Below are 25,525 nucleotides of genomic sequence, written 5' to 3'. Positions count from 1 at the left end.
CCGGGCTGATTCTCTTCTGTGGCAGGGTGACAGCTTGAGAATTATTTCTCAAATGCTAATAATGAAATTTTTCTCTTTGAGAATAGCAATTCCAGTAACACAGAGAGGTACAATTTGGGGCTAAAACCTATCAAACTTGGTGCATGCCAAAGGCCTCGGTGCTTAGAACAGTGCCTATATGGTTTTCTTACTTTACTTTGAATGTCGAATGCACTCTGCTTACTTTGGTTGACCTTGCAGAAAATCATACTTAAAATCACTGCTTGGTCCACAATCTGGTCAACTGCACAGACCACAGAAGCTTAGGAAATGCTTAGGAAGATGACAGATGTACACTGATGACAGTGTAAGCTGTTGGGGACCTGGTAAAGCATTCCTGAGAGAGTTCACATCTACCAGGTATATGTGACAGCCTCCAAGCAAAGCCACCGACTAAGATCGACCAACTAAAATGACCTCCCTAACTTGTCTCAGAGAAGGTTTTGGTAACTAAAAATGTCTCCAAACATTGTTGGACCAAAGGAACAAAGTGAAAGTCAGTGTCTGTGCAGATGGTTCCCACGAGTCACTCTGCCTCTGGAAATCTCTGAGGACCAAGGGCATCAAACTTGGATGACTACAGTGTTCAACACTGCTGGACAGGTAGACGGATCTCTATGTAGCAGGCCCTAGAAGTCTTCAAGGAATGTCCCAAAGAGCAGTTTTAATGAGAAAGGCTTTACAGTGCTTTCCATTTACAAATCAGGACATCCCAACACTTACCCTTTTCTTCTACCTGACGTACTGCATTTCCTCCATAGATCAAAGCTTAAAGCACTCAACTTTTCAACAACCATGTTTGATAACTACTGCTGAAGTATCCACTTGAGTGCTAACTTCATGATAAGCAGTCATGAAGCAAGAGTAAATGGATCTGTTGAAATGAAGAAGCACAAGAAATATACTTGGGAATCTTGATTTTTAGATCTCCAAATACTCTCTGCTTAATTTTTCACAATTCTGTGATTCTCTGGATTACAGAACTGGAGAACTGGATCCTCTGGATTACAGAACTGGTCTATGAGGTCTGAAAGGTTGCTTTATTATTTTCTTTTATGTTTGAAAAGTTTCAGCATTATTCTATAACCTTGTGAGATATAACAATCAGTTTGTCATAAGCATCTCTTTGTTCCAAACTCCAAGATCATGGAAGAGATTTTTTTTCTTCTGGGCTATATACAAGATATCCAAGTTAGCTCCATATCAGCATTCCTTTCTTCCAAAGGGAATCTCTGTATCTCTAATAGTTTTGATTATCTGCCCATTCCGTCCACTTCTGCCCTAAATTCCTCATCTGAAGACCAAAACAGTGTTTGTCAAGTTATTAAAATAACAGATCTCATTAATCAGGATGGGTTTTAACTTTTTTCGCTTAAAAACAGTTCCTCCAGTTCCACAGGAAAAAATGCATAGGATGCATATGGAAAAAAGCATGGGATGAGAGGATTCACTCACTTTTTTTCTTCTTTCCTTTCTTAAAATTATTTGTGGCATGCAGTAGGCAAGGCTCTGTGTGTGATGACCAGCCTCTTTTCTTGAAAAGTCCCCCTAAAAATCCAAATTACAGCAGCAAAAAATCCCTCTGCCAATATCAGACTGAACTGTCATGTGAAACATGGCTGCCTGAGTCATCACTAATGCCCAGAAGAGGTCAATCTCTACACCTCACATGAGCACTTGGAAACCATCTTGAATTTGTTGCTGCTTTGTAGTATTCCCTTGCTACACTTTGTGAAGGCCCTTTTTTGGCTAGGACATAGTGGGTACAAGAAATTAGCCGTCTGCTTTTATCAAAACATCACTCAGTACTGAGAACCATGGATAAAATGCAACTCAGGAAATATATATGTAAAAGCACTGGAGTCACTGTCTGTGCACTGGAGTCAAGAAGGTAGAAGTAGAAAATTAGTTTCAATACATATTCAAAGTCAATCACTGTACAACTGAGGATGTTTGATGAATTGAAGAGAAGGACCAGAGAGTAATAATTACAATTAGAAAAGAAAAACATTTATAACAGAGTGAAAATGAAGTAGCAATTGGATTTCTCTTGTTTATCACTGGACCTGGTGCTTAGGGAAGAGGACTGCTCTGTGCCCATGCAGGCAAGTTACCCAAGTCAAGATCTGCTAATCTTGCCAGGTTTGTGTTGGGATACCAGGAAAATAGCTAGCTAGGACTTAGGGTTTATCAAGTAGTGATTAGAAAGCATATGGCATATGAAAAAATTACTGGAGGCCTAACTGGGCATAGGATCATAGGATAATTCAGGTTGGAAGGGACCTCAGGAGGCCTCTAGCCCTAAGTCATGCTCCAAGTGGGGTCAAGTATGGAATCAGACTGAGTTGCTCACTTTTATCCAGTCATGTTTTAAAAATCTCTAAGGATGAGACAGCACAACCTCTCTGGGAAGGCACATTCCTTGACTGTCCTCATAGTGAAGAAGTTTTTCCTTAAGGTGATTAAAATGAGAAAAGAAGCATGTTGGGAATGAAGTATGTGCTAGATGCTGCAGGCAATTCATTGCCAGCTCAACCAAATCCTTGTACAAATCTCCAGGTTATACTGGTCCTCTCCCATTTGATGGTCATGATGAGGTAAATGCAGACAGCTGGTACAGTCCTGTCCCTCTTTATTCCTGCCCTTTTCCCTTTCTTCTCTCTAACCTTGTGCTGTAAGGTCTGCCCTGGAGATCTCTTGGAGCTGCTCCAATTCACGTAGTCAATGAGACCCGAAGCAACTGTGGACTTTCTCATGTGGCTGTGACACCAATTTCTAGGAAGGTAAAAATGCCTAGTTCTCATCAATATTTAATTGCTGATAAACAGAAGAACATGGTCAAAAAAGGAGCTAAGATCACTTCCTTATATTACTGATCACTCGCTTTTGATGAAAAATAGCAGAACCTTTTGGAAAAACAAATGTAAGGAGTGTCTTGCATCACAGCTTCTCTGCACATAGGCAGGAGTGAGCCAGTTAGTTATTTGAGCTGGTAGGCAATAAAACAGAACAACTGCCTCTACAGAAACATGTATGTCTAAGTTTTCTTTTCATATTTTGCAATTGCTTCATTCCCTGCCTACAGATCAGAGGCTGAGTAAAGCCACATTTCAGGCTAGTAGTTAAAGCATTCAGGGAGAGAAAAGAGTTGAACTTGAATCTTCCGTGTCCTGGCTGAAAGTCCGTATTACTAGCTAAAAAAGCCACAACTGTTCTGTGACTTTAGCCTCTCAAATTTTTCTAGTCAGAGAAGCCAGGATAATTAGACTTGAGTTTGTGAATAGTTTTGGAATCACCCAAACCATATTCTTTTAATGAACTCACTAAAAAAAAAAAAATAATAATGCTAGGCTTTAGTGGTGACACTTTAACCCTAATGTATCTGCTTTCATTAAAAAATTTAAGAAAAACTTGAATCTTAAATTAAAAAAAACCAGCCTCTGTTCTGGGCTCAGACTACCCATGCCTGACAGCATCACTTTAAATATTAAATATGCTAGCCTTGTTCAAGATATATTTTTAGTTCAGTGTCATTCAGTACGTCAAACACTGTTCCTCAGATCAGCTTATACAAAGTATGATTGTCTTACTTGTACTATTCATCCCTTCTCATAAATTACTAGTCCTACAACCAATATTTAAAATAAATCAAAGCAAATCTTTCTGTATTGAAAATGTGCTTTTATTTTTGGATCCAGTAGTGAAAGGAGATAGAGAAGGGCTGTTTTCCAACATGGATGGTGTTACATGTGAGCTCCCTTGTAGCAAAGGAGCTGTCAGCAGCCCACAGCTCTGAAACACCTGGTGTGATTAAACACTCTTTTCCTATCCAGCTCACAGTTTATTCATGGCACAAAGCACTTTATGGTTCTTGAACTTCAGATTACTGAGCGAGAGGGGAGAACTGCATCATTCCATCAAGGGACATCAACACCTGCTGACTTGACTGTACCAACTGCACACCAGTGAGCAAAAACAAAGTTAGAGGCAAGAGGGCATGTAGGTTGTTCGGAAAAAGCAGGGGTTGTTTTCCATTTGGAGCTGAAGGCAGAGAATTTCAAAGTTAAAGCAAACATAACACGATGGTTTCAGGTTTACAGTAGAAGCACCTTAAGACCCTGTAGAGGATTTATGTTACTGTGCTATAAACAGTGATACTTTACAAGACAGAGCTGAAACACTCCCCCAATCAGAGAGGCTTACTCTGAACCTGTTCAGGCTCCTCTCAGGGTAAGCAGCAACAGCAAAAAAAGGCACACAGCTAAGAACAGGAGTAGAGGACAGAGATGACAGAAAAAGATTCGGGCAGACTTCACAGTTAAAAGGGGCGCGAAGAGGAAAGCAGGAGTCAGAGAGAGGAAATGGCTGAGCCGTGCAGTGTCCTTAAAAGGTAAGGATGAATGATTTCACTGACGTGGAAATCAGGAGGAGCCTGATTTCAGCAGTTTGCAAAAAGCAGAGTGAGAGAGCAGGAGTCAACTGCTAGTATTGGGCAGATGGTGGAGGCAGGGAGGAACAAGTTACAGTGGTTACAGGACAAGCTGGAGATGACTCTCTGAGCAGCCTGAAGAGGCAAGGGCTGGCCTCTAAAGCTGCTAGGACCCTTTCACTTTAAATGGATCTTTCTGCCAAAAATGCACTTCTCATCCCTCCTCTCCCCTCTTATCCAGACTTGGAGAAAGGAAAACAAATGTTGTCTACGGGTCACGTTTTTTCTACACTTTAACTTACAAATAGGGTTTATGCAACGTTATCTCATTATAAGGAAGCTCCATCTTTTTTTCTTCCTGAAGAAATGGCTAAGATGCTGCTAACAGCAGGGAATAGAGTTGACCCTGGAAAACTATTTAATCTAGTAGAAAAAGGCAGAGTTAGTAGCTGGAAGCTGAAGTTACAGTTCAGTTGGAAATAAGGCACATTCTAACTGTGAAAGCACAGGCACCTTCTAGAGACCAGGCTTGTGGCGTAAGCATAATACTCTGGCACCAGAACAATATTTCTCCAGTATATACTTTGTATAAGATTTTGGCATATGAGGAATTGGTCCCAATAAAACAAAAGCGAAGTCCCAGCATGAGCCTGGTACATGATCTCATATAACACAATGGGTAGTAGTGAGCCCATAAACCAGGGATTTAAAGCTATCTTTTAGTAGACTAAGAATATGGATAGATGCCACAACTAAGTTATTACTTGCCACCTGAAATGCAGTAACTTACTGTGTGCAGCCTCTTTGCTCATGTCTAAAGTGGAAAAGAAAGCCTTAACTCAAGCAACATGTAAGGCAAACCTCTTCTTGGATCCCACAACAGGAAGCTAACATGTCTGATTTTGTAGCTTAGGTAGGCCCAGAACATACAGGTGGCTAGTAGCCTCAGATAGCTGAGCGGGAATGCATGCCCGCGTAACTCAACTATCTGTTTACTTCACTGGCTAGTAGGGCAATAGGTTATGACAAGACTTTCAACGCCTTCTTTTAGGATTGTGTTTTAAAATCTGATGAACAGTTCAAGATTTTCCTTCTGGAAGAAGTTTCATAAAGAGGAATACAGCTAATTTGCACAGTACCAGACTGTGATGTCTCATTTCCATGAATGATGCAATAAATGCCTATCCTCAGCACAAGCTATTCAGACAGTAATTAAAGCTCTTTAAACGATAGCTGTGTTTAACAACTGGAGAAATGGAATCAGACTGTCCTATTACCGCTGTGATGTGACTTTACAACTTTTAAAATAAAATCTTATCTTGGTAAATATGAAGCATGAATAAAAATGGCTTTATTTTCCTTCAGTGAGACCTGCTTTAGAGAGAATGACTGCTAACTGGAACAAGAAGAGAGCTGTGCCAAAAGCTTGAGTCTGAAAGAAAAAGAGGAGAGGTGCCAAAAGGCTTGCTGCACGCAGCAGAGCAGAAGGACTGCAACTGGTTCAGACTGCAGTGACTCCTGAAAAGGCCACCTGCCTTGCTAATGCCAAGGGTGAAGTGACTGTCAGGGAACAGGTAGAGCTCCCTCGTAGTCCCAGCCAGGATTTGCAAGATCCAGAAGCCTCTTTGCAAAGCTGGGCTCACCATCTGCACTCCTGCTTCATTCCTGCTGCTCAAACTTCTCCATAAAGCAGTGGCCGGTGTAAGAAGTGGTCGTGTATTTGACCCCAACCTCAATTCCTGAGAATAGCTGAAGCAAAGTTGCTTCTGCTAGGCTGCTGACATAAGCAACAGCCTGTTTTCCACGTGCCCAGTATAGGCCTGCATTGCTCCACTGCCTGCTTCAATTACCCCTCCTTCTAAGAAACACCATGGAAGAAACCTCCAGGGTTTCTTCTGTGCTGCCTCCTGCTTCTGGAAATTGCTTCTTCTCAGACCTAAATTGAAACTGATGGACACAATAAAGTCTGAGAGTTGCTACTGGGGAAAGAAAAAAAGCTTATTTTGTTGCTGCTGCCTCTATCCTACCTCTTCTCCACCATTTCATTTGGTACATCTCACTGACAGACACAGTAAGCACTTGGGCACACAGGTCATCTTTTAGCTGCCTCGCTGTACTGTGGTTGGCACACTGGGCTCTGCTGTGCCCAGCTTAGTGTACTTGGAGCCAAGAAAGACCACCCCCAAGTTAGTGAGGGGAGAAAAGTTTCTTGAATGTTTCTGCGTTCATGCTCAGCTGAGGTTTGCTTTCAAGACCACCAGGGCATCCTCACCTAACAAGGACCCAGTTGTTGCCAGGACGCACAATACTGAAGACATTCTCACCTATCATGTTCTCTGGCTGTGGCATGCCAAGATTCATAGATTTTTCTGAGCTCTCAGTCTCTGAAAAAGATTTTAAGATCTCAGAAAAGTGACAAAGTTTTCAGGGTGCTGATAGCATCTTCTGTACTTAATGACAGCAGTCAAAAAGCAAGAATTGAAGTAAACTTCTTATACTAGCACAAATTCTTTCTCTTTGACAAGTGCATGTTTTTTCTACTTAATATAGAGCCCTGATCTGCTGACATCACATTTTAGCCCCAACACTCAATAAGTAGACAGTTAAGAGCTGAGTGCGCAGCATAGAGAAGACAAAGCGGGAGCCCCACATCACTGAATAGTCAGAACAAATTCAATTAAATGTCAGGTACAGTTTAAGGCTCATCATTAATAAATCAAACAGAAAAAAAATGCATCAAACAATATTATCTGTGGATGCTGTGGTCTGTTCTGGAGACAGTTTACATTAATTACACTGTGTTCTACTTGCTTCCCTTGAGTGCTACACAAAGTCATTTACCTAAGGAGACATTAAAAGGAATTACAGAAATGGTATCACCTGGGTAATTCAGAACTGGGGAAACTTTCCTCTGAGATGAGCTAGAAGAGCTGACAGAACCCATGTTTGAGGATATAGGGCTCTGAAAAGCCAAAAAAATAGCATTCGATTCTGCCAAAAGTGCTAGTACCTGAACAGGCTGCCCTGTCCACTCAGCTCAAGTTGGTCTTTTTAATGTCAATATTAAGGTGCAAATCACCTTTGTGGAAATTTCTCTCTTTTACACCAGCCCTCTACTTACTGCATGGAAAACAGTAGTGAGAGTAATGCACACCATGTAACAACACCTCTGAACTGCCCCCTAGTTCATCACTTGTATGATGCTGCCTACTGTATTTAGGCTCTCCTAGACCACGTGATTTTCATTTTGATCACTACTTCAATTACTGTTTTTTTCCCTCCTTCTGTCAGAAAATCTCAGTAATTTGCCTAATTTGTTTTGGCTCACATCCTTCTGCTAGTGAAATAAGTAGTACATGATTTGAGCTGTTTCTCATATTTGAGATGATAGACTATGGTGGGTCTGGGCAGTACAAGGAAAAGAAGCTATAATTCACAGCCCTGGTCTTCTGCTTTAAGCACAAAATCTCCATTCGAAATATAGATACTTTGGCCTATTCTGATTACACAGTAAGATCATTTGTGTAATAGTGTGTCTTCAGGATTAACTCCCTTTCCTTGCCTACCAAATCTACAGGTGCCGTAAAAATTCAGTGTGGTTAAAGCATGGCCAGAAAATGGCCATGAACATAACTCAGCTACCTCATAGCCCACTCCTTCATAACTCTGTATCTGAAGGCATATTAGCTGAGAGTACTATGCGCAATGTATGATGTCAGTAGTGCATGTACATCGGGTTGTGAGATGTATGTGGGGATATCCAGTAAATTATCACAGAAGATGTGCACATATGATGGACAACTCAGATAGCCAGTAAAGCCTGGTGGGGTGGCAAAACAAATCCATCAGATTGCAGATCCAGAAATACCAGGCTCCTCTGGTGTAAATAACCTGGCTAATCTTGCTAACTAACATTCATTTACCGATGCTTTGCTCCAGGGGTTTGCTAACTGGTACCTCCCTTTTCTCTATCTTACCCACTTATATGTTCTCTCCTGCTCAGAGCTCTCTGCTGAACTCCATGAAGTTGCTCTTTTCCAGTCTCTTAATGGCTTAAGTATTTACTGGAACCTGTGTCAGCTAGTGTCTTACCCACCTCCTTCTTTCTGCCTGATTTCTTCTCATCTAACAAATCTGCAATAATATGCCTATCACAACTGTTTTTCCGCCCTCCTCTTTGCTGCTCTGTCTGCAGACAGCCATACCGTCCTTAACATGATGCAGCTGTTCGCTCATCCCCTTCAAAGGAGCCTGGAGATATTCTGTAGGAAGGATGCCACAATAAATCTGTGTACGCAATTTCTCTTACAAATGGAAAGAGTAATAACATATGAAATAATGTTTAAATAAATTCCTCCCAGCCTCAGGAGACCTCCAAGTGGTAGGCTGCACTTTTATCTTCATGAAGAAAATCAATAGCAATGCTATATTGCCATTGCGCTCTGGCTTCCACATTACTCATTCTCCCAGTACAAAGTACAGCCTGTGTTCAAGGAAATGGGCACTCCCAGGGGAGGAAAATGGCTTTGTGCACTTAAGGTAATGATGTCACTTGAGGTCACCATGCAAACAGTTATGGATATGGAGATCTGCAGTTTTGTCAATAGAGCTGGAACCAGGGGACCTAGCTAAAGACTTACAGCTTCTTTTATAAAATGTTTCCCTAATTTACCTACAGAGCTTCTTCCCAGAAACAACAGCTGCTGCATCTAATTAGCATTAATCGCCTTGTTACAGAAGAGCAACTGGGAATAGTGCAGTACTTGAGGTACTGGCAAAAGGATACACTAATGGCATTGATTTGTCCAATCTACTACAACCTTCCCTTATTATTCTGTTTTCCGTATGAAACACTTAGAAGTCACAAGCTGTGAAGCAGACTAGGAAGTGATGATGCAGAAAAGGAGCCAGGGATGCAAGAAGGTACTGAGTGACCTGGTTCTACACAAGAAGCTCGTCTCCTGCTTTGTTTGGGACTACATCTCCCAGCACGCAGTTTTTCACCTTCACCTGTGGCAAGTGCAGCCCTGGAAGGGGGCCTGCCCAAGTGAGGTAGCTTTCTAAACAGCACTGGGATACAGAAATACATGGGATACAGAAATACAGGGTTCCTAACTACAGAGACTGAAAAATTGCAGCTTCAGGAACAACATGGAGAGGAAAAGGCAGTCGATTCTTTACTAGGATTACAAACCATCTGTAAAGTTTCAACCAGAAATCCACCAATTTTGTTATGCTCAGCCCTCAGGGCTTTGTCGTTCTCAACTCATTGACTGATATTCCCAGTACTACTCCTCCCTGACAGTAAGGAAATTTAATATCTGCCATAAATGCATGGCAGCAGGTTGGAAGGCAGAAGCTAACACCACAGCTTGCATTATCAGCCTCTGCCCCTGGATGGATTATTTCCTCTATTCACTCTGATTTCCACGAGGTTGGGGCCCAGAATCTAAGCCAAGCTATAAATTAGATTCTCGGTTTTGTCCAAGTCAAGCACATCAGGGAACAACATGCTATATTTCTTTGGGACAGGAGTTCTTTTGCTGTTTCACCAGAGTTGCCTGCTCTAATTGAACATCTGTTCTAGATAGTTTATTAAGATTTTTGAGAATCTTTTTTGTCAATGAACAGGAATTAATCCAACAGAACAAGTAAAGTAATTTGGTGCTTGGAAGTGAACACACCTAACTGGCAGCATGTGAAAGCCAGTGTATAAGACAGCCTGCACGCCAATCACAGCCACCGGGTAAGGGAAAGAAACAGAGATGTCTTGGAGGGATAAAGGCTCTTACGAGTCTCCCTCTCACTCTCTCTTACGTTCACCTGCTGATGGGGCAGGGGACAGATTTACTGCCCTCATCCTAAGTGTGGTGGATACTCTGGATGAAGATGCCACTGCCTCATCACCACTGTGGTCTGTCCTGCAACAGTCCAATTAATTGCCACATTTCCAATTTTGTTTTAACATAAACTGTCTCATCATTGACGGCTAGCTAGGACAGACTGTCTGGGGGGTGGATTTCAATGCAGAGAAGTGAAATTAAAAATATAAAGTAGAAAAACAGGTGGTACAAACTTCATTAAAATAATACATCATCTCCTGGGGATCCCATGGGGATCTGCTGCATTCCAGTGGATATGAAGCCTCTGAGATTAAAACTTTCAAAATTTTCTGTTTCTCTCTCTTTCCTTATCACAACTCTCTTTTGCTTTCAAAAGCCTTGTGGTATGTACTCCATCTGGATATGCCTTCTAATAAGGATGTGTTGGAGATATGTCATAAGCATGAACAGACACCTAGTCCCTCATGGCACTGGCCAGATCCTCCATCCAGTGAGTTTCAAGTAAGAAAGAAGCATGGTCAAGCCTAGAATTCCAGCAAGGGCTTGAGATGATGACCTACAGGAACCACAAGGAGATATTATTTGTCCTTGATATAAGGTTCTTTCCCATGTGCCGGCAGCAGCAAGCTGTTTTATTATTCCACTTACAGATCAGGTCTAATCTTTGCGAAGACACTAGAAACAGAGGGCACCTGTGAAGTTTTCCTTGTATCAAATGGACTCTCAGGCAAACATATGGCAGCGATACAGAAATGTATTTACGACAAAGGAGAAGAAACAAACATAGAAAGGACATTTAAATGGCAGAATAAGTCTGTGTCCAATGTAGGGAGCAGAGCACGCACTTTCTATCACACCTCCATCACTGCGGGCTCTGGAAGTAAAAGCTGTATTCAAGCTGGGATGGCATTTAATTGAGCTCATTTGAACCAAGCTTCCAGCAAGCACATATGACAGATTTATATATGAACCTTCAGAGAGAAAAAAATGACATTTATCAACCTTCCATCAGAGCATTTGACATCTGAACAATTGATTCTGATTTAACAGTGAAAAATGCCAGTATCCATACAGAAAACTTGCAATAGGATTAGAATCCTAGTTGCTAACAACCCCAGCAGTGGCTCTGCCAATTAAGCTATTAAACATTTATGTAGTACCTTAGCTTTGTCTAGGCTTAAAGAGATTACAGGACAATCCACATCCTGATGAGTTTAATGAAAAAGAGACAAAAGATGAGTTGGATGAACAGCAGCCAGAACAGAGAGATGCAAGCCATTAAACTGCTTGAAAATTCTATACGTTGGGCAGATTTTAAGAAAAAAAGCAGCAGGAGCTGATGTGATTAAAGACATGTTCCACCAGCTGGAGACAATACAAGTAGTCTCACTTTGCCCCAGGTAACTTAGAACTCACCTTGATATGCCAAAGAGTAGAAAGTTGATCCAAACGCCACTGGATATGTGTTCACATAATTAAAGAGGTACACTATATCCTCTGCCTGAGTGAGGTGTTTGACTTCTCTCTGGAGTTAGCGCAGGAACATGCTCATCAGCCTTGTCGGATAATTGCCCTTAAATAGGCCGCTACTGCCTTTGTAAGTATATTGTTGTCAGCACTGAATATTCATTGTGTATGAGCACTAGTTAGAAAGGAAGTCCTGGCAGGCAGCAAGATCATAGCCTCCTTTTTTATTCCTATGGAGTTCAAACTCGACAGGAGTTTTGGGGATTTTCTAGATTTGTTGTTCCTCAAAGAAGCCTGTCCAGGCTGTCCCTGCTTTCATGGTTAAGAATACTTTAATTTCCAGACAAAATGTATTCCTTACCAATTTACGACCAACTGTTCCAGTGCTGACATTCTCTGTTAGCTCAAACATTTTTTTTTGTCCCTAGTGTTTATTCTCGATGGATTTATACAGGATAAGCAGATCCTTTCTCAATCTTGGTTTTACCAGGCTCAACAAGCCAGCCTGTTTTAGTTTTCGTATGACAGTCTTTCTCCACTGTCCTGGTCATCTATAGCCCTTTTCTATAGCTAGTTCACTTTGAATTTCTCTTAGTGGAACTCAAGAAAGGGAACTGTTACATACCACTGCAAATATCCTACCTTGGCCTTTCACAATGTCAATGATACATGAAAAAGTTGACTCTTACACCTCCTTTTGCCTCTTTACTGGTGGATAACAGCATGCAGCAGTGGCCAAATGGAATCAAAATTTCCCTATGTGGGTATGCAGAAGTTCTGGCAGAAAGAATAATCATTCTGTTATATCTAATGTTTGGAAAAAGCTGGTAAACTCTGCAGAAGTGTGACTATGACATAATTTCATGTATTAGTTCATTTTAATAATTAGTTATCCTTCAATCAACTAATGTATCAGGCCTTCCTTCTCCTTAGTCCTTTCTAATTGGTAAAGTCCCAGTTTACAACAGATTAATTTTCTCCTATCAATTTTTTATCATTTCTATTATTACAGATTTAATGTTCTTTCTCTACAAAATTTCTGATTCTTTGGTGCACTGAGGCCTCCCAAATATGTTATGAGTAAATTTTCTTAGTCCTGTTTTTTTGTGCCAAAGTTAATGAACATATAAATAAGATTAGTCACAAGAGTGGCTGTTTGGAAACTTCATCAGTAATCCCCCTTCATCTGATACTTTCTCCTTTAACACTGCCTAATGTGTTTGAGTTCCTGGGCTCCTCAATTCACTTGCCTTTGCTTAAGCAGTTGGTTTACAAAAGTTTTCCTTCTGAAGTTTGTTGCAGGTCTACTTTAAATCTTTTCATTTATTTTGCATGAAATGAACTTGTTATCCACGAAGCTAAAGCTATTTCCTATTATCAGCTCTGCTATAATGTCCTCATGACTTACTAACACCAAGTCTAAAACAACTTCATTTCCTGTCACTCAGTGAATCTCTGCTGGGTATTTTTATTGACTGGAAGTGCAGGAATATCTCAGATGTACCAATAACAGTATCAGTTGTTCTCCAACCCATTTCCTGACGTAACAACTACTGCAGTAGTAATTATTTTTCTAATAATAACAGGATGGTCTTGGCAGCAGAATAGGATTCTGGTGGCATATGGCATGCCTGCAGTGGTAATCTTTTACCAAAATCTTGAGTTGTGCCATCATTAAAACATATTGCTACATTCTGCCTTTTCCTGAACAGCAGCTACTGGCTTTAGAGTACTCATGATTGCTACTGCAGGACAGATACACTGTTCTAATTCACTCGTTCATATCCTGGATCAGTAGTTCAAGCTCTTCCATAATCCTGCTACATTTGCATATCCAACTTTTCATCTTTTCCTCCCTAGTCACTGTTTCACCAATACCTTGCTTCAGCTAATGCTGTCTTTTCTTTTGCTGATCATGGGTCTACTCTGTGATATTGCTTTACGCACTGCCATGTCCACAATTGCCTGATTATTCTGCTCCCATGTACTCAGGCAAAGCTTTGAGATTACACAAGTGCTTCCTAATCTTTTTCTGGTGTTTCTTTAAGGCTCCTCTTATCAATGAGGCCAACACCAGCATTTGCAGTAGTGCTGCATGTCCTTGGGTAAAACAAGTCTCCTGAGAAAATTTTTTCATTATCATATGCCAGTGCTCAGACTTTCCCGAAATCTTGCTGTAACATTAGCTGTCTGCTGACCTTCACTGTCACTCATTCTGTAGGGCTAGAACTACTCCACTGAACACCTGAGCATCCACTTCTTTCAGAGCCTTCCCCAACATGGCATAGTCACCCTCAAACAGTTCCAGCAGTGTCCTATCAATGTCTTTTGTTCTGATGTGGAGGATAACTAGGAGACTGCTTCCTGCTCAAAAATCTTCCAGGCTTAGATTCCCATCTTATCCATGATCTGAGCAAAAATCACGCTATTCCTTTGATCTAATTTTTGTCAGGTTCTCGAGTCTGTGTGGTACAACACTGGCTCAAATTTTGGAAGCAGAATAGTGTGGATTGCCATCCTCCTGGAAGAATTAGCCTTGTGAGAAAGTAGTTTATTGTGCTAACACAATCATTCCGCTTACAGAACTTCACAACTACTGAAGTAGAGCATGAGTATTTTTATGAGGTGCAGTACACCTCTACCTCACAGTAAAACAGTTCCATATTTTCCTGGTCACAATCTGAGGCTCTGATCCTTTTCCTTTTCTCACAGTTATCCTGTCTTCTCTTCTTTTTTACAGTCTCTATACATTACCTTCACCAAGCCTTGATCTTATCTTGGTAAGAATCTGTAGAGGCAAAACACTATGCCTTCCTTTCAAAGGAGGGTCCCCACCCTGTCTCAAAATACAAGGCCCTTGAATGATTGTAGACTGGTTCTCCGAGCAGCAGGATCACACTATATGTAACAGGGTAACTGATAAATTGCTCTGTGAGTTGTTTGAGCTGAGCTAGCATGCTCAGCCGTAACAATGGAGATCTGCATACGATTGTGCCAGTACCATATCATACCTCAAACCCTGGAAACAGTATTTTCATTTTCCATCAACAAAGACTCACCTAATTTTACTTGAAGTGGGGACGGCTTATAGTTCATGGCTACAGTCTCTCCCTCTCTCGTATCACAATCTCTGTCCGAAATAGATGCAGCTGTTGGATCCTGTTAAGAAAGAAAACAGAACAAAACAGAAGGGTTTAGCTAAAAGAGTTAAGCAGTTGTTTTTCTAACTGGCTGTCAGGGGTGTACCCACCTGCATTTGCAGGGAACAGTTTGTGTTTCAAATGACTGATATCTAGGGGCAGAAAATAGATTTTTGGAAGTCACATTGTGTATGTTCAAAATACCTCTGGAAATGTCAGCTTTCAACATTAGACTTACATGATGAATGATACTGGGAATATAATATGGAGGAGGGTCACCAGTTCAAATTCAACCTGGGCTGGCAGTAGTCCAAAATCATTTTCATGCAGTGACTATTTGGTCTGTTGATATGAAATGCATTTACAGTTTCAGCCCAGTTCCAAGTGGACCAGTCCACCTTATGATTAAAACTAGAAAGCTCTTACTAGCTGTGTGAAAGTCCAGCTCAGAAGGAACATAGACCGAGTGAGTAAGAGAATTCAACCTCTGGTCCCTCGTGGGGAAGACTGAGGAAGTTTGTACTTCCCTTGTACTTCCCATGCTGAACCTACTTTGTGGCTAACTGAGAATATTAATTTCAGTATCTGTCAACACAGCACCTTACACAAGCACTGAAATCCTTCCTAAAACAAAAGCTCCCAAAACACAAAGTCTGCTCCAGCAGGCCTACTTGCAGCCAGTCTAATCCAAGTATTGCTGTGCCCTGTGCTACAGTCTCCCTCTGAATTGCTAATCTCAGCAAAAAAAAAAAATCACTCGGTGAGCTACTGTCCCTTCCTCCCCAGTGCCTTTTCTTTGCAGCGCACATTAGCTCTTTACAATACACTGTGCTTATGAAATAAAATATGATTTTCAAATTAGGCTCTCTTTTCATAGAAACTGGTCAAATAACATGTGTAGGGTGATAATGTTTTACTGCAACTCTGTTCCTTTGAATTCTCCAGATGGCTTTTTTTTGATAGTACTTAAAAAGGATGATGCTTACAAGATTTTACATTCAATGATAAAAAATAAATAACTTCTAACCACACAGGATTTCTTCTCCTTAATGCAGGTATCTCCTCCATGCGAGGAATGTGGTAGTTGTTTAATAACATGGGGAAAAGGTTTGAGCAGGTTGCAAAAAAAATAAGGCAGTCTCCACGAGAACACAATTAGGCATAAATGATGAATCACGTGAATTTTAAGATAAAAGTTCTACTTTTATGAAGAATATCAAATCTTTAATAACACTGAACAACCGGGTAATAACACAGCAGTTGAAATTAAATGAAGATAAAAGTGTGGTACACAGGAAAAAAAAACAATTTCCACTTTACATATGAAAATGAGGAGCTCTACCAGCTACTATCACTCAAAGAAGAGATTTAGATTACGGCAGATAATTCTATGAAAACATCCGCTCAGTGCTCAACAGCAGTGAAACAAGTCAGAAACCAGGAAAGGAGCAGAGGTCATGCTGAAAACTTCCTAACAGCACTGCGTACACAGAGGTGTGCCTCCATCTTCAGTACTTCCCACCCTCCTGCCAACCTAAGAGCAATACACTTTTTTGGGCATTTTGGCTCAGAACAGAGGCCCAGGATAATCAAAAATGTGCAGTGTCTTCCATCAGATAACCAACTAAGACTAGGACCCTTCAGCTAGGAAGAGACAGTTGATAGGGGATCTGAGAGAAATCTAAATAATCCTGAGAGCGATGCCGATGTGAAAGAGGATCAGCTCACCTTTCTTTTCTACAACATAAGACCGCGATGGCATTATCAAGTGGCAATTAACACAGCAGCAGCTGGAAACCAACACTGTACTTCTGCCTACAACAGATGATGTAGTACTGTGGATGCTAAAAGGGCTTTGGGAAAGGGTGAGATGAATGAATGGAAGAAATATCCACCAAGGGCTATTAAATACAAAAGCACTGCTTCTGGCACGGGCAGCCCCTGAGCCATCCATCCCTGGAGGCTGGAGAGTGAACTGGAAGGCAGCACTACAGCTTCACCCTGTTCTTGACCTCTTGGAGCTAGGACACTGAGGTAGGCGAGACCTTTAATCTGAACTGAAATGGGCAATTTTATTTTTGGTGTCAACCTCTTATGATCTTAGTTAAAGGCTGGTTCTCTCAGTATCTTTGTAACATCAGTCTCTCAAATACAACCAGTTGAAAGGGCTGTACCAGAATCCAGGCTGCATGAAAGGATGTTCCTGGGAACGGTCAAAGTGAACGAAGGATAGCGGTTTCTCAGCCATCCCAGAACTTCACTGAGTGGGTTCAGGCTTCCAGCACGAGTATCTTTTCTCTCATGCTTTGGGAAAAGGTAGGATACAGCTGTTTTTAAAGGGCATGACTCCAAGAGCTGGATGCATCCTTGCAAGCTCTTGGAGTCACAATCTGCGGTGTGCAGGCTGCAGAAGGGCATGGGAGTAAAGGACAGGATGCAATGGCTGCATACTGCCTTCCTTGCCTGCATGGTCAGGCACTCTGATCTGCGAGCTCCCACATGGAGGGAGCCCACAGCCAGCATTTCACCTGGCTAGGAGGGGGCCTGCCCCCCCGGACTAGCTCACATTTAAATTGTTTGTGCTTAAATCCCTTTAAATTGAAAACAGCTCTTACTTTGCTCAAAAACTGATGTGCTGGCAGAGTAGTATCTTCTTGTGGGTAATCTGCCAGATATATTGGACATCAGTTTGCATGGAAAACGGGAGTGGGGAGAATGTTCTTGAATGCCTCTGAGGATCTGGACTCTGGTTTTAGACTTGCTCTACTCAACTGGAGCCGTACCTCAACCACAGAGGAGACTCAGACATCAGGGAAGGCTGGAGTGATGAAGGAAACAGCAGCAGAGCCCATAACAAAGCTACTTTACACCAGGAATTCATTTCTAAGGTTTGGAATGACACTTTTCCACCTCAGCTCTGTGAACAGCACCTCGATAGCAGACTCCGGCAGGAACACGCTGCTGCCTCGCAGCACCCGTATTACTAACGCAAAGGGATCACAAAGGAACTGCAGAGTCTGAGCTACCATCGTGGCAGTGCACAGGCCAGGCCCTCTCCCTCTGAAGCTTAAAATGGAAGTAAAAGGAAAACTGAGCAGGGCCAGAGACAGCTTCCCTAATGCTAGAGTGGATCTACCCCGGCCTGTGAGTGCTGAGGCCCTGTCATATTTCCTATCCATTACTTCCTATACGTTCTGCAGCAATGCACAAAACTCCATAGTAACAACCCTGACTGCGAGAAAGACAGAATTCCCACGGTAGTTTGGCTGCAATTGCCTCTTTGAATGAACACACTTCACTTTTTTGTCTACAGAATGCGTGCATTTCGCTATATATATCTGATCTACGCAGAGAACAACTGACTTGACTAATTAGCCTTTCGCTTGTGAATGCCTATGAGCACACTGAGATTTCACCACGTGCTTTTGCTATTACAGTTTACTTTGTGATTTTATTTTTTACAAGCCTCCCTAGACTGAGGCATTCAGCTGAGACCCCAATGTCAAAATTACAGCTATGCGGTGTGACTAGTCCCAGGCGATGATGTGATTTGTCTCTGCTCACTAGGTGGAACACAACACTCCCAATCAAAAGGCAAGCACTGAGCTGCAGCTGCAGGGGCTCTAAATTGCTCCGGGAATTTAATATATTTTAGGTTTTTCTGTTCCTGAGCCTTCCTTACGTCTTCGTTCCTAGGGAAAAAACACTTTCAATCAGGGCACAGTGAAAACGTTTGGCTGGGGCCAGAGTTTAATCAAAGCTTTCTCCCTGCAGGCTCACAGCTTAACAGGGCATGGACAACCAGTGCATCCAAACGGCAGGGCAGTTCCTGATTAGTTTGGCATATTCTACAGGCTTGACACAATGGACCTTGAAAACTCTGCCCTCCTGCTAGGTACAGCAGTGTCCTACTGTGTCCTACCCAATGTCCTACCGTTCAAAAACTTGTCTTTTCTGAACATCAGAAATTAGTTCCAGTAAGCCTTCATGGAGCACAAATAGTGTGAACCCCTGGTGTGGAAGGGCACAGGGAGAAGTCAAAACCTTTAAACTTAAATCAAGAGTTAAGGGATCTCTTGATTTAAACTTGGTGGGTTTTTCTTCTTTTCCCACTTTTTCCCTCTTCCCTTTTTGCAGTACTTGGCCAGAAATATAAGATTTGCCGTAATGCACTAGGCCAATAGTCTTTTTACTGTTATCACCATCTGCCTTTCCCAAAGGCCCACATTGACTAAGGCGAGCAATAACCCCAAAACAACTGGCAAATGGGCAGCATTTTACCCTCAGCAATGGAGCTGGGCTTTAGCAACACCACCACCCATACAGCATCTCTAAAAAAGCAACTTCCTTACCTTTCCTTCACAGTCCTCTGACATCCTGCGAGCTTAACAGCCCTTTGCCTTCTACCCTGTAACTGCCCCAGGACCCCTGTGCATGAGGAAGAGAACTGGCACATGCAGTCTGTGGCTTTCAGCTGCACCTTAAGTACAACTGAAAACAGATGTCTCCATCTGCCCACTCTTCCCAGTCCTCAAGATCAGTCACATACATTTATAGCCACAGAAAAAATGCTCACTCTTATGCTCTCTATGACAAATTGTGACCATCAAAGTAGCTCTGTTTTTCAATAAGGCAGAGGGAGAAGATTGTCCTTACCCTCAGATCTCAAGGAAAGACCTAAAATATAGGGCTTTACCCACCACTTCTCCATACAGTTCAGATGCATTGGCCTGATTATCAGGAGCTGCATCATTACAAGTCAAATGCTCATTACTTTGTCTTCCCCCAGCACCAGCTGATGATGTGCTTGCTCTCCTCTGATGCTCAGCTTAAAGACCCTGGGAGCCCTGTTGTCAGTGCATGTGCAATAGCCCCCAGCAAGCGCTCACAGTCCAGCAGGCTCCTGCTCTCCAAGGCTGCCCATGTGCGTCACATGCTGCAGACAAATGCTAATAAGAAAGGACAGGCTTGAGTGTTTTGCTTATTTTTCAAGTCAAACATCATGTTTGAAAACTTGGTAAGTGTTCTGTGTATGAGTCTCTGATTTGGTGAACAGCATAACAAGGGAGAAACCACACGTATCCCAAATACAGCGGGTACATTCAGGTCACCGAGAGGTTTCTGTCATTCTTGTGTTGTCATTCCAGACTCCTGGGATAGGAAATTTTTCTTGCTAAGAAATACTTATGCTTTCAGCCTCTTTGCCCCAAGTACAGAAAAATGATATGCCATATGCACATTCACCCTGCCTCGAACTGTATCACACTAGGTTATTCTGAAAATAGGCTTTCTGGGGAAGGAACTTGATGTGCATAGGCGGGTTTTTATAAGCACAATCATATAGCACTTTGGACAACAGGCCTCTGCAGTCTCTAAGTATCAGTACAGTATAAACATTAGATATCTAAAAGTACGGAGTGTTCAAAAAAACATTGGGAACCAAAACATACATAGTCAGTGTGGAAAACAGCATAAAAGGAGAGGCACAAAGGATACGAGATTTCTAGTGCATCACGTTGAACAACGGTCCGTAGTGACATGTTTTGCAAGAGAAACGAAAGTGTCAGAGGGGGATGTCAGGCAGGAGTCTAACCTGCAAACCTCACAAAACACTCTCCCATAGTCTGCTTCACACCCCCAGGCTCCAGCTTAAACATACATTTTGGAGCCCATATTTCAAGCTGTGATCCCTTCAGCTCCCCTATGGATAAAAGCTGGAAGTTATGACCATCAGGGAACTAAGAAGGAATGTAGCAGCTGTCTTCAGATATAGAAAAGGCTGCCACCAAGAAAACAGGAGCAAGTTTCCTTTCACATTTCTGATTAAGAGAACAAGAAATGAGTACCTTAAATTGCATCAAGGTTGCAAGGAAATATTAGGGAAAATTGTACAGAAGTAAGACTGAAGAAGTGCTCAAAATTGCCTGATGAAGCCGTGGGATCCCTATTCCTAGAGGATTTTAAGCCCTGGGCAGGAACAGATTTGTCAGGTATAAAGTCAATAGAGGTGATCTGCTTTTGGGGCAAGGTGATCTGCTTTTGGGGCAAGGTGATAGGGTCTATGATCATAGCAGGCCCTATTCAACCCTCCTTCCTATCTTCTTCTGTTTGTTAGTATTACTCTACTTCATCCCTTCCTTTCTGGATGTAGATTCATCTTTATTGCCAGCTAACTATGGTCCAGTACATAGTTTTTATATATGTATTTTAAGACACGGATTCGTTTTTGGCTTGAATTTTTTTTGTTTGTTTTCTTGTGGAATATTTAATAGGTGTGAAGCAAGGATCTAATTGAGTCTTAGTGAAATGGGTTTAAATAATAGAAAAAGGTTCAAGAACTCATAATGCTTTTGTGAATTCAGATTCTAAAGTAGGGCTTTGGAAAAAAATCTCAAATTCTAGAGAAATTTCACATGTATATGAAATATTAAATAAAGAGGGACATACAAACTGCCTTACTGAGTCAAATCAGAGGCCCAGTAAGCTCAGTATAAAATTGTAGAAGAACTCATAAATCAAATGCTTGGTTAGGAAGAAGAAGAACAGCATGGTAGGGGTAGCTTTCTGTAACCCTGATTTCTCCAAGAAACAACATAAGCAAAGGCAGACATTGTATTTATGCAAAAGCAGATTTGAGAAAAGAAACTACTTAGAGGAATTGGTAAGATGACATGCCTGCACACTTAGATAGTCAACTAGCAGGCCAGAAGTGACTGGAAATAGTCATCTATAGTGGCTTCGAGGTCATTTAAGTTCTGTAGTTTATCTGGTTTACAGCAGACAACATTCAGGTGACAAAGCAAATGATGCTCCCCGACCTAGGAGTCAGCAGTGCTATGCTTCTGAACAACCCTCATGGATGAAACATCCCTTTTATGCCCCAGCACTGTTTTTCAGGGAGTCAGAGCTATGGCACTCAAACACACACACCGAGTCTGTCCTGAGCACAGGGAAAGGACTTTGGTACTCAGCTCTCAGCCGAGAAAGACTGCAAATTCTTTCAAATAGTGATGGGGTACACTGATGCCAGGACACTGTGCTAAGCCTACAGTTTCCTATCACTAATCCATCCAGATTGGGGAAAGCCACCCTGCAATACCCTGCAAGGCTGTTGCCCTGCCAGCTTTTCTAGGACCCATCTCAGATGGGATAACAGATATCATAGACACCCAGGCTCCAGTCTTTTCTATCAATCTACTCTCAGGATGATCTGCAATGTCTCCAGTCACTCTCTCCCACATCCATCTTCAGAGGAGAGGACTCCATTTACACACAATACCAGTTTACCCTGGGAATAAGAGGTTTCCTAGACTTCCCTATGCACTTTCAAGGAGCATGACTGGCCTTCTCCTCTGTCTCAGCCAGCTAAAGCAGGAAGGAAGCATCATTTTTCTAAGTCTCACATGTTCACAAAGCTCCAGAATCACAAGGTGATCAAAGCAAAAGGCTCCCAGGAAGCCATGGTCTGGACTTTGCATCAACACATGCATACTGCTGGATTCAAAACACTAACTGCTTATCTCAGCATCGCCACCTTTTACCTGAGTGAAAATAAGTGGCATTTTGGTGACACAGTGAATGATGCACTGAAATACATTGAAAGCCACTGACTCTGTTTTAAAAAGCAATAAACAAATGTTTATTGACTTTCTACTAGCTCTGCCAGTGCATCAGTTACAACACTGCTTTCTTTTCCTGTTCCGAGCAGCTGCTGAACAGATCTTATTTAATGGTAACAAATTAGGCCGGCAATAACCACTATAGGATCCAAGTTTTGAACCAGATCCATTTATAAGTCAAACCAGCATTTGAAGACACTGTTTTTCAGCAACTGACAAGCCAGCAGCGTTAACATTGCTGCACGGTTAAAACCTGAAGTCTTCTTCATTGAATTGCAGCAGAACTGAAGAGTATATTCAAAAGCATTGAAATTACATTCCACCATGCATACCTGTAAGGTGGAGCTTAATTCACTGGAAGGTAACAGACATCAGCTCTTTGCTTTGTTTAAAGCAAGTATACAACAGAAGTGTCGGCGCGCATCGCTGTGCTGCAGTGCTTGGGCTGAAAGGCTCCCTCGAAACCCTGGCCGTGAAGAGACTACCTGACTTCCCTTTCAAGCTGAATAAAATGCAACAACAGAAAGGCATAAGCTGCAGAAAGAGAACAAGAGGTTTCAGACGTCCGTTTTCCTAATCAAAACGGTATTTGTGGTGCTGGGGAGGGCATCTTTCTCTCTCTCTCTCTTTTTTTTTCAGCTGATCATGTATGCTTAATCCTGGGAGTCTAATATAACAGAGGAAGTGCCAAGTCAGTAAGTACACAAACAATTTGGGAAAGCCATTGAAGGACAAGGAAAAAAAATAGGAGTAATTACATGATTCCTGTTAGATTCCCCTCAGAGAAACCAACCACACAAGCAGCCCCTGGTCCTTCCCTTTCAATCATGATTAAGTATGTTTAACACTGTATTTCCCTCCAGGCTCTTCTCATGCACATAAGCACCATCACTATTATCACAGCCATAGGTTGAATATCTTGTGCTAACTTTACAAGACTCAAATTGGATCATTAACATTGCAAATCAGAGAAATGCCACATTGCAGTCCCCACTGCCTGCAGCCCAGCGACTGACATATGGGAACTATTTAAAAGCAGCCATTAACTGAAGTATGTTTTCAGGATGCTTCAATACCAAAACATTTCCTTCCTTGTAAAGGATGTACATACGTGAGGGCATCAGGCCTTTCCTTTTGCTCCTGATTACACTGCCATAGTTCTGAGGTCCAACATGAGCCATATGGGTCTTCAAAGCAATGAAGCTGTAGTAAGAGCCAGCTTAGCAACTGGTATGTGTCCAAACCAGCATCCTTCTCAAAACCTCCCAAACAACTTTAAAACTGTTCTTTAAACCTCAGCTCATGAGGGAGGAGATTTAAAAATGATTAAAAGTTAAGGAGTGTCAGCCCAAGGTCACAGTGTGGAAGGCACAGGCAAGAACAGGAGTCTGGGCTCTCAGCTACATGCTCTGGCCATATCCTACAGAAAGCACCAGTGCTCTGTGGGGCCCTAGGGCTGCCCAAGACAGACCACAGAAGGATCTGTTAGTGGCCGAATTCATGCTCCTTGGTTAGTCTTTAGAGCTTCTTTCAAACGCGTCTTACTACTCTAAGTTCTTAAAGGAGCATCACCAAGAACAAAACTATTTTAAAAGAGCATATTTTCCACCTGAAACAAAGACGATCAGAGACTCCTCTGCATGGCAGGAGAGGAGCTATGATTCTTTCCCATGGATGGCAAACACCCAGAGAAACACAGGCTGGAAAAGGCCAAGATAAGTGGTGCCATTACGGCTGATAATGCCATGTCCATGAGCAGTGCAGTACTGGTATACCGAGCATTTCTTGCCTCAGGCCTCCCTGCATAAAGCTCGGCTATTCCAGCTGTACATGATAGATGAGATCAAAGCTTGCCTGAAGGAAACACTGAAAACGTTGGCTGGCTATGGCAGGTCCCGCAGAGAGGATGCATTCTGACAAAAATGTCTCAGCACAATATAAATGACTGTCCAGTTCCTGTTCCCTCCAATGCCCTGGGGATTAGATAACCACTTTCATAGGTCATGCACTGGATCCAACATAGAAAATCCTACATTGCTAAGCTTTCAGTGTGTCTGGCGGTGAGAACAATAGCACGAAAAAGCCAGGACAGTCCCACATCCATACCTTTCAACAGACCAAGAGCTCCAATCGGTGTGGCAATGGCACAGTTACTACTAGCATACCTTTGGAGTCACCTATACTTTTCCAGGGAACAGGACCTTTTTTTAAGGGCAATTGATTTGTGACATGTTCAACTCCTATACACGTAAGATGAATGAGGCCTTGCCTTTTGCACATGGAATATTCTGGCCTCTTTTATCCATTCTCTTAGATACTTTTCTGAGCTGTCTGATTGCTCCTCCTATTCAGTCCTCCTCCAGTAATCATTCTTCAGCTTTCCCTTCTCTAGTAAATCCCTGTCTTTCTGAGAACGGTGTGTCTGGCTCTGCATGTACACTGACTGATATCTCAAGTTAATAGGGAGACCTATGCAACTAAAAATGCTGTCTGTCAACTATCAACTTGATGTCGGACACTTCCAGAATAAAAATGAAATACATGAAAAGCACAAAACCTTTCTTTAGTCTCTGGATTCATTTCCATACCATAGGGTTTCTTCTCCACTGCACATCTATTTTGCATTTGCTTGACGCATCACCCTTCAACCCAAGGCATCTTGGGCAGGTTCTGTTTGGACAAGCTGAGTTAGTAAGCCTCCAGTTTACTCGGCATGCTCTCACAATCAAGGACATGGAGGGATCTTGTGAGGACATTCAGCAAGGAATCACCATGCCTTCTTTCAACCACTTGCACAAAACTGGCTCAAGAAAAAGAAGTCACCAACATGGAAATCTTAAGGACTCAGTGCTCTGGGAAAGCTGCATAGCAAATGCAGTTAGAAAGTGGGAGGGAAGAGCAAATATTTGTGTATTTGTCCAATACCAAAGCCACTTCTGCCCCAGGAAGATGCTGAGAAAACAGAAGAAAGAAGACAGATTGTAAAGC

General features: G+C 42.1%; 1 protein-coding gene across 6 annotated transcripts in view; it reads right to left on the bottom strand.

Moving 5' to 3' along the window:
- FAM219A (family with sequence similarity 219 member A) overlaps positions 1–25,525 on the bottom strand; it is a 97,322-nt gene that overhangs the window by 29,453 nt on the left and 42,344 nt on the right. For 5 of the 6 annotated variants that reach the window (XR_009961119.1, XM_062599037.1, XM_062599035.1 and 2 more), the window contains exon 2: positions 14,838–14,937. Coding sequence is in view for 5 of the 6 variants with exons in the window: in XM_062599037.1 (XP_062455021.1) it covers positions 14,838–14,937 (100 nt within the window). In the remaining variant the exon portion in view is untranslated. Of the gene's footprint in view, positions 1–10,793; positions 10,868–10,959; positions 11,032–11,168; positions 11,283–14,837; positions 14,938–25,525 lie in introns of those variants that run through there. The other variant, XM_062599038.1, reaches the window with a different exon arrangement.

This window comes from Rhea pennata, chromosome Z (genome assembly GCF_028389875.1).
Source record: "Rhea pennata isolate bPtePen1 chromosome Z, bPtePen1.pri, whole genome shotgun sequence".
NCBI classification, from domain to species: domain Eukaryota; kingdom Metazoa; phylum Chordata; class Aves; order Rheiformes; family Rheidae; genus Rhea; species Rhea pennata.
Note: the sequence above shows the minus strand (reverse complement) of the source record. Positions and strands in the feature narration are given on the sequence as shown.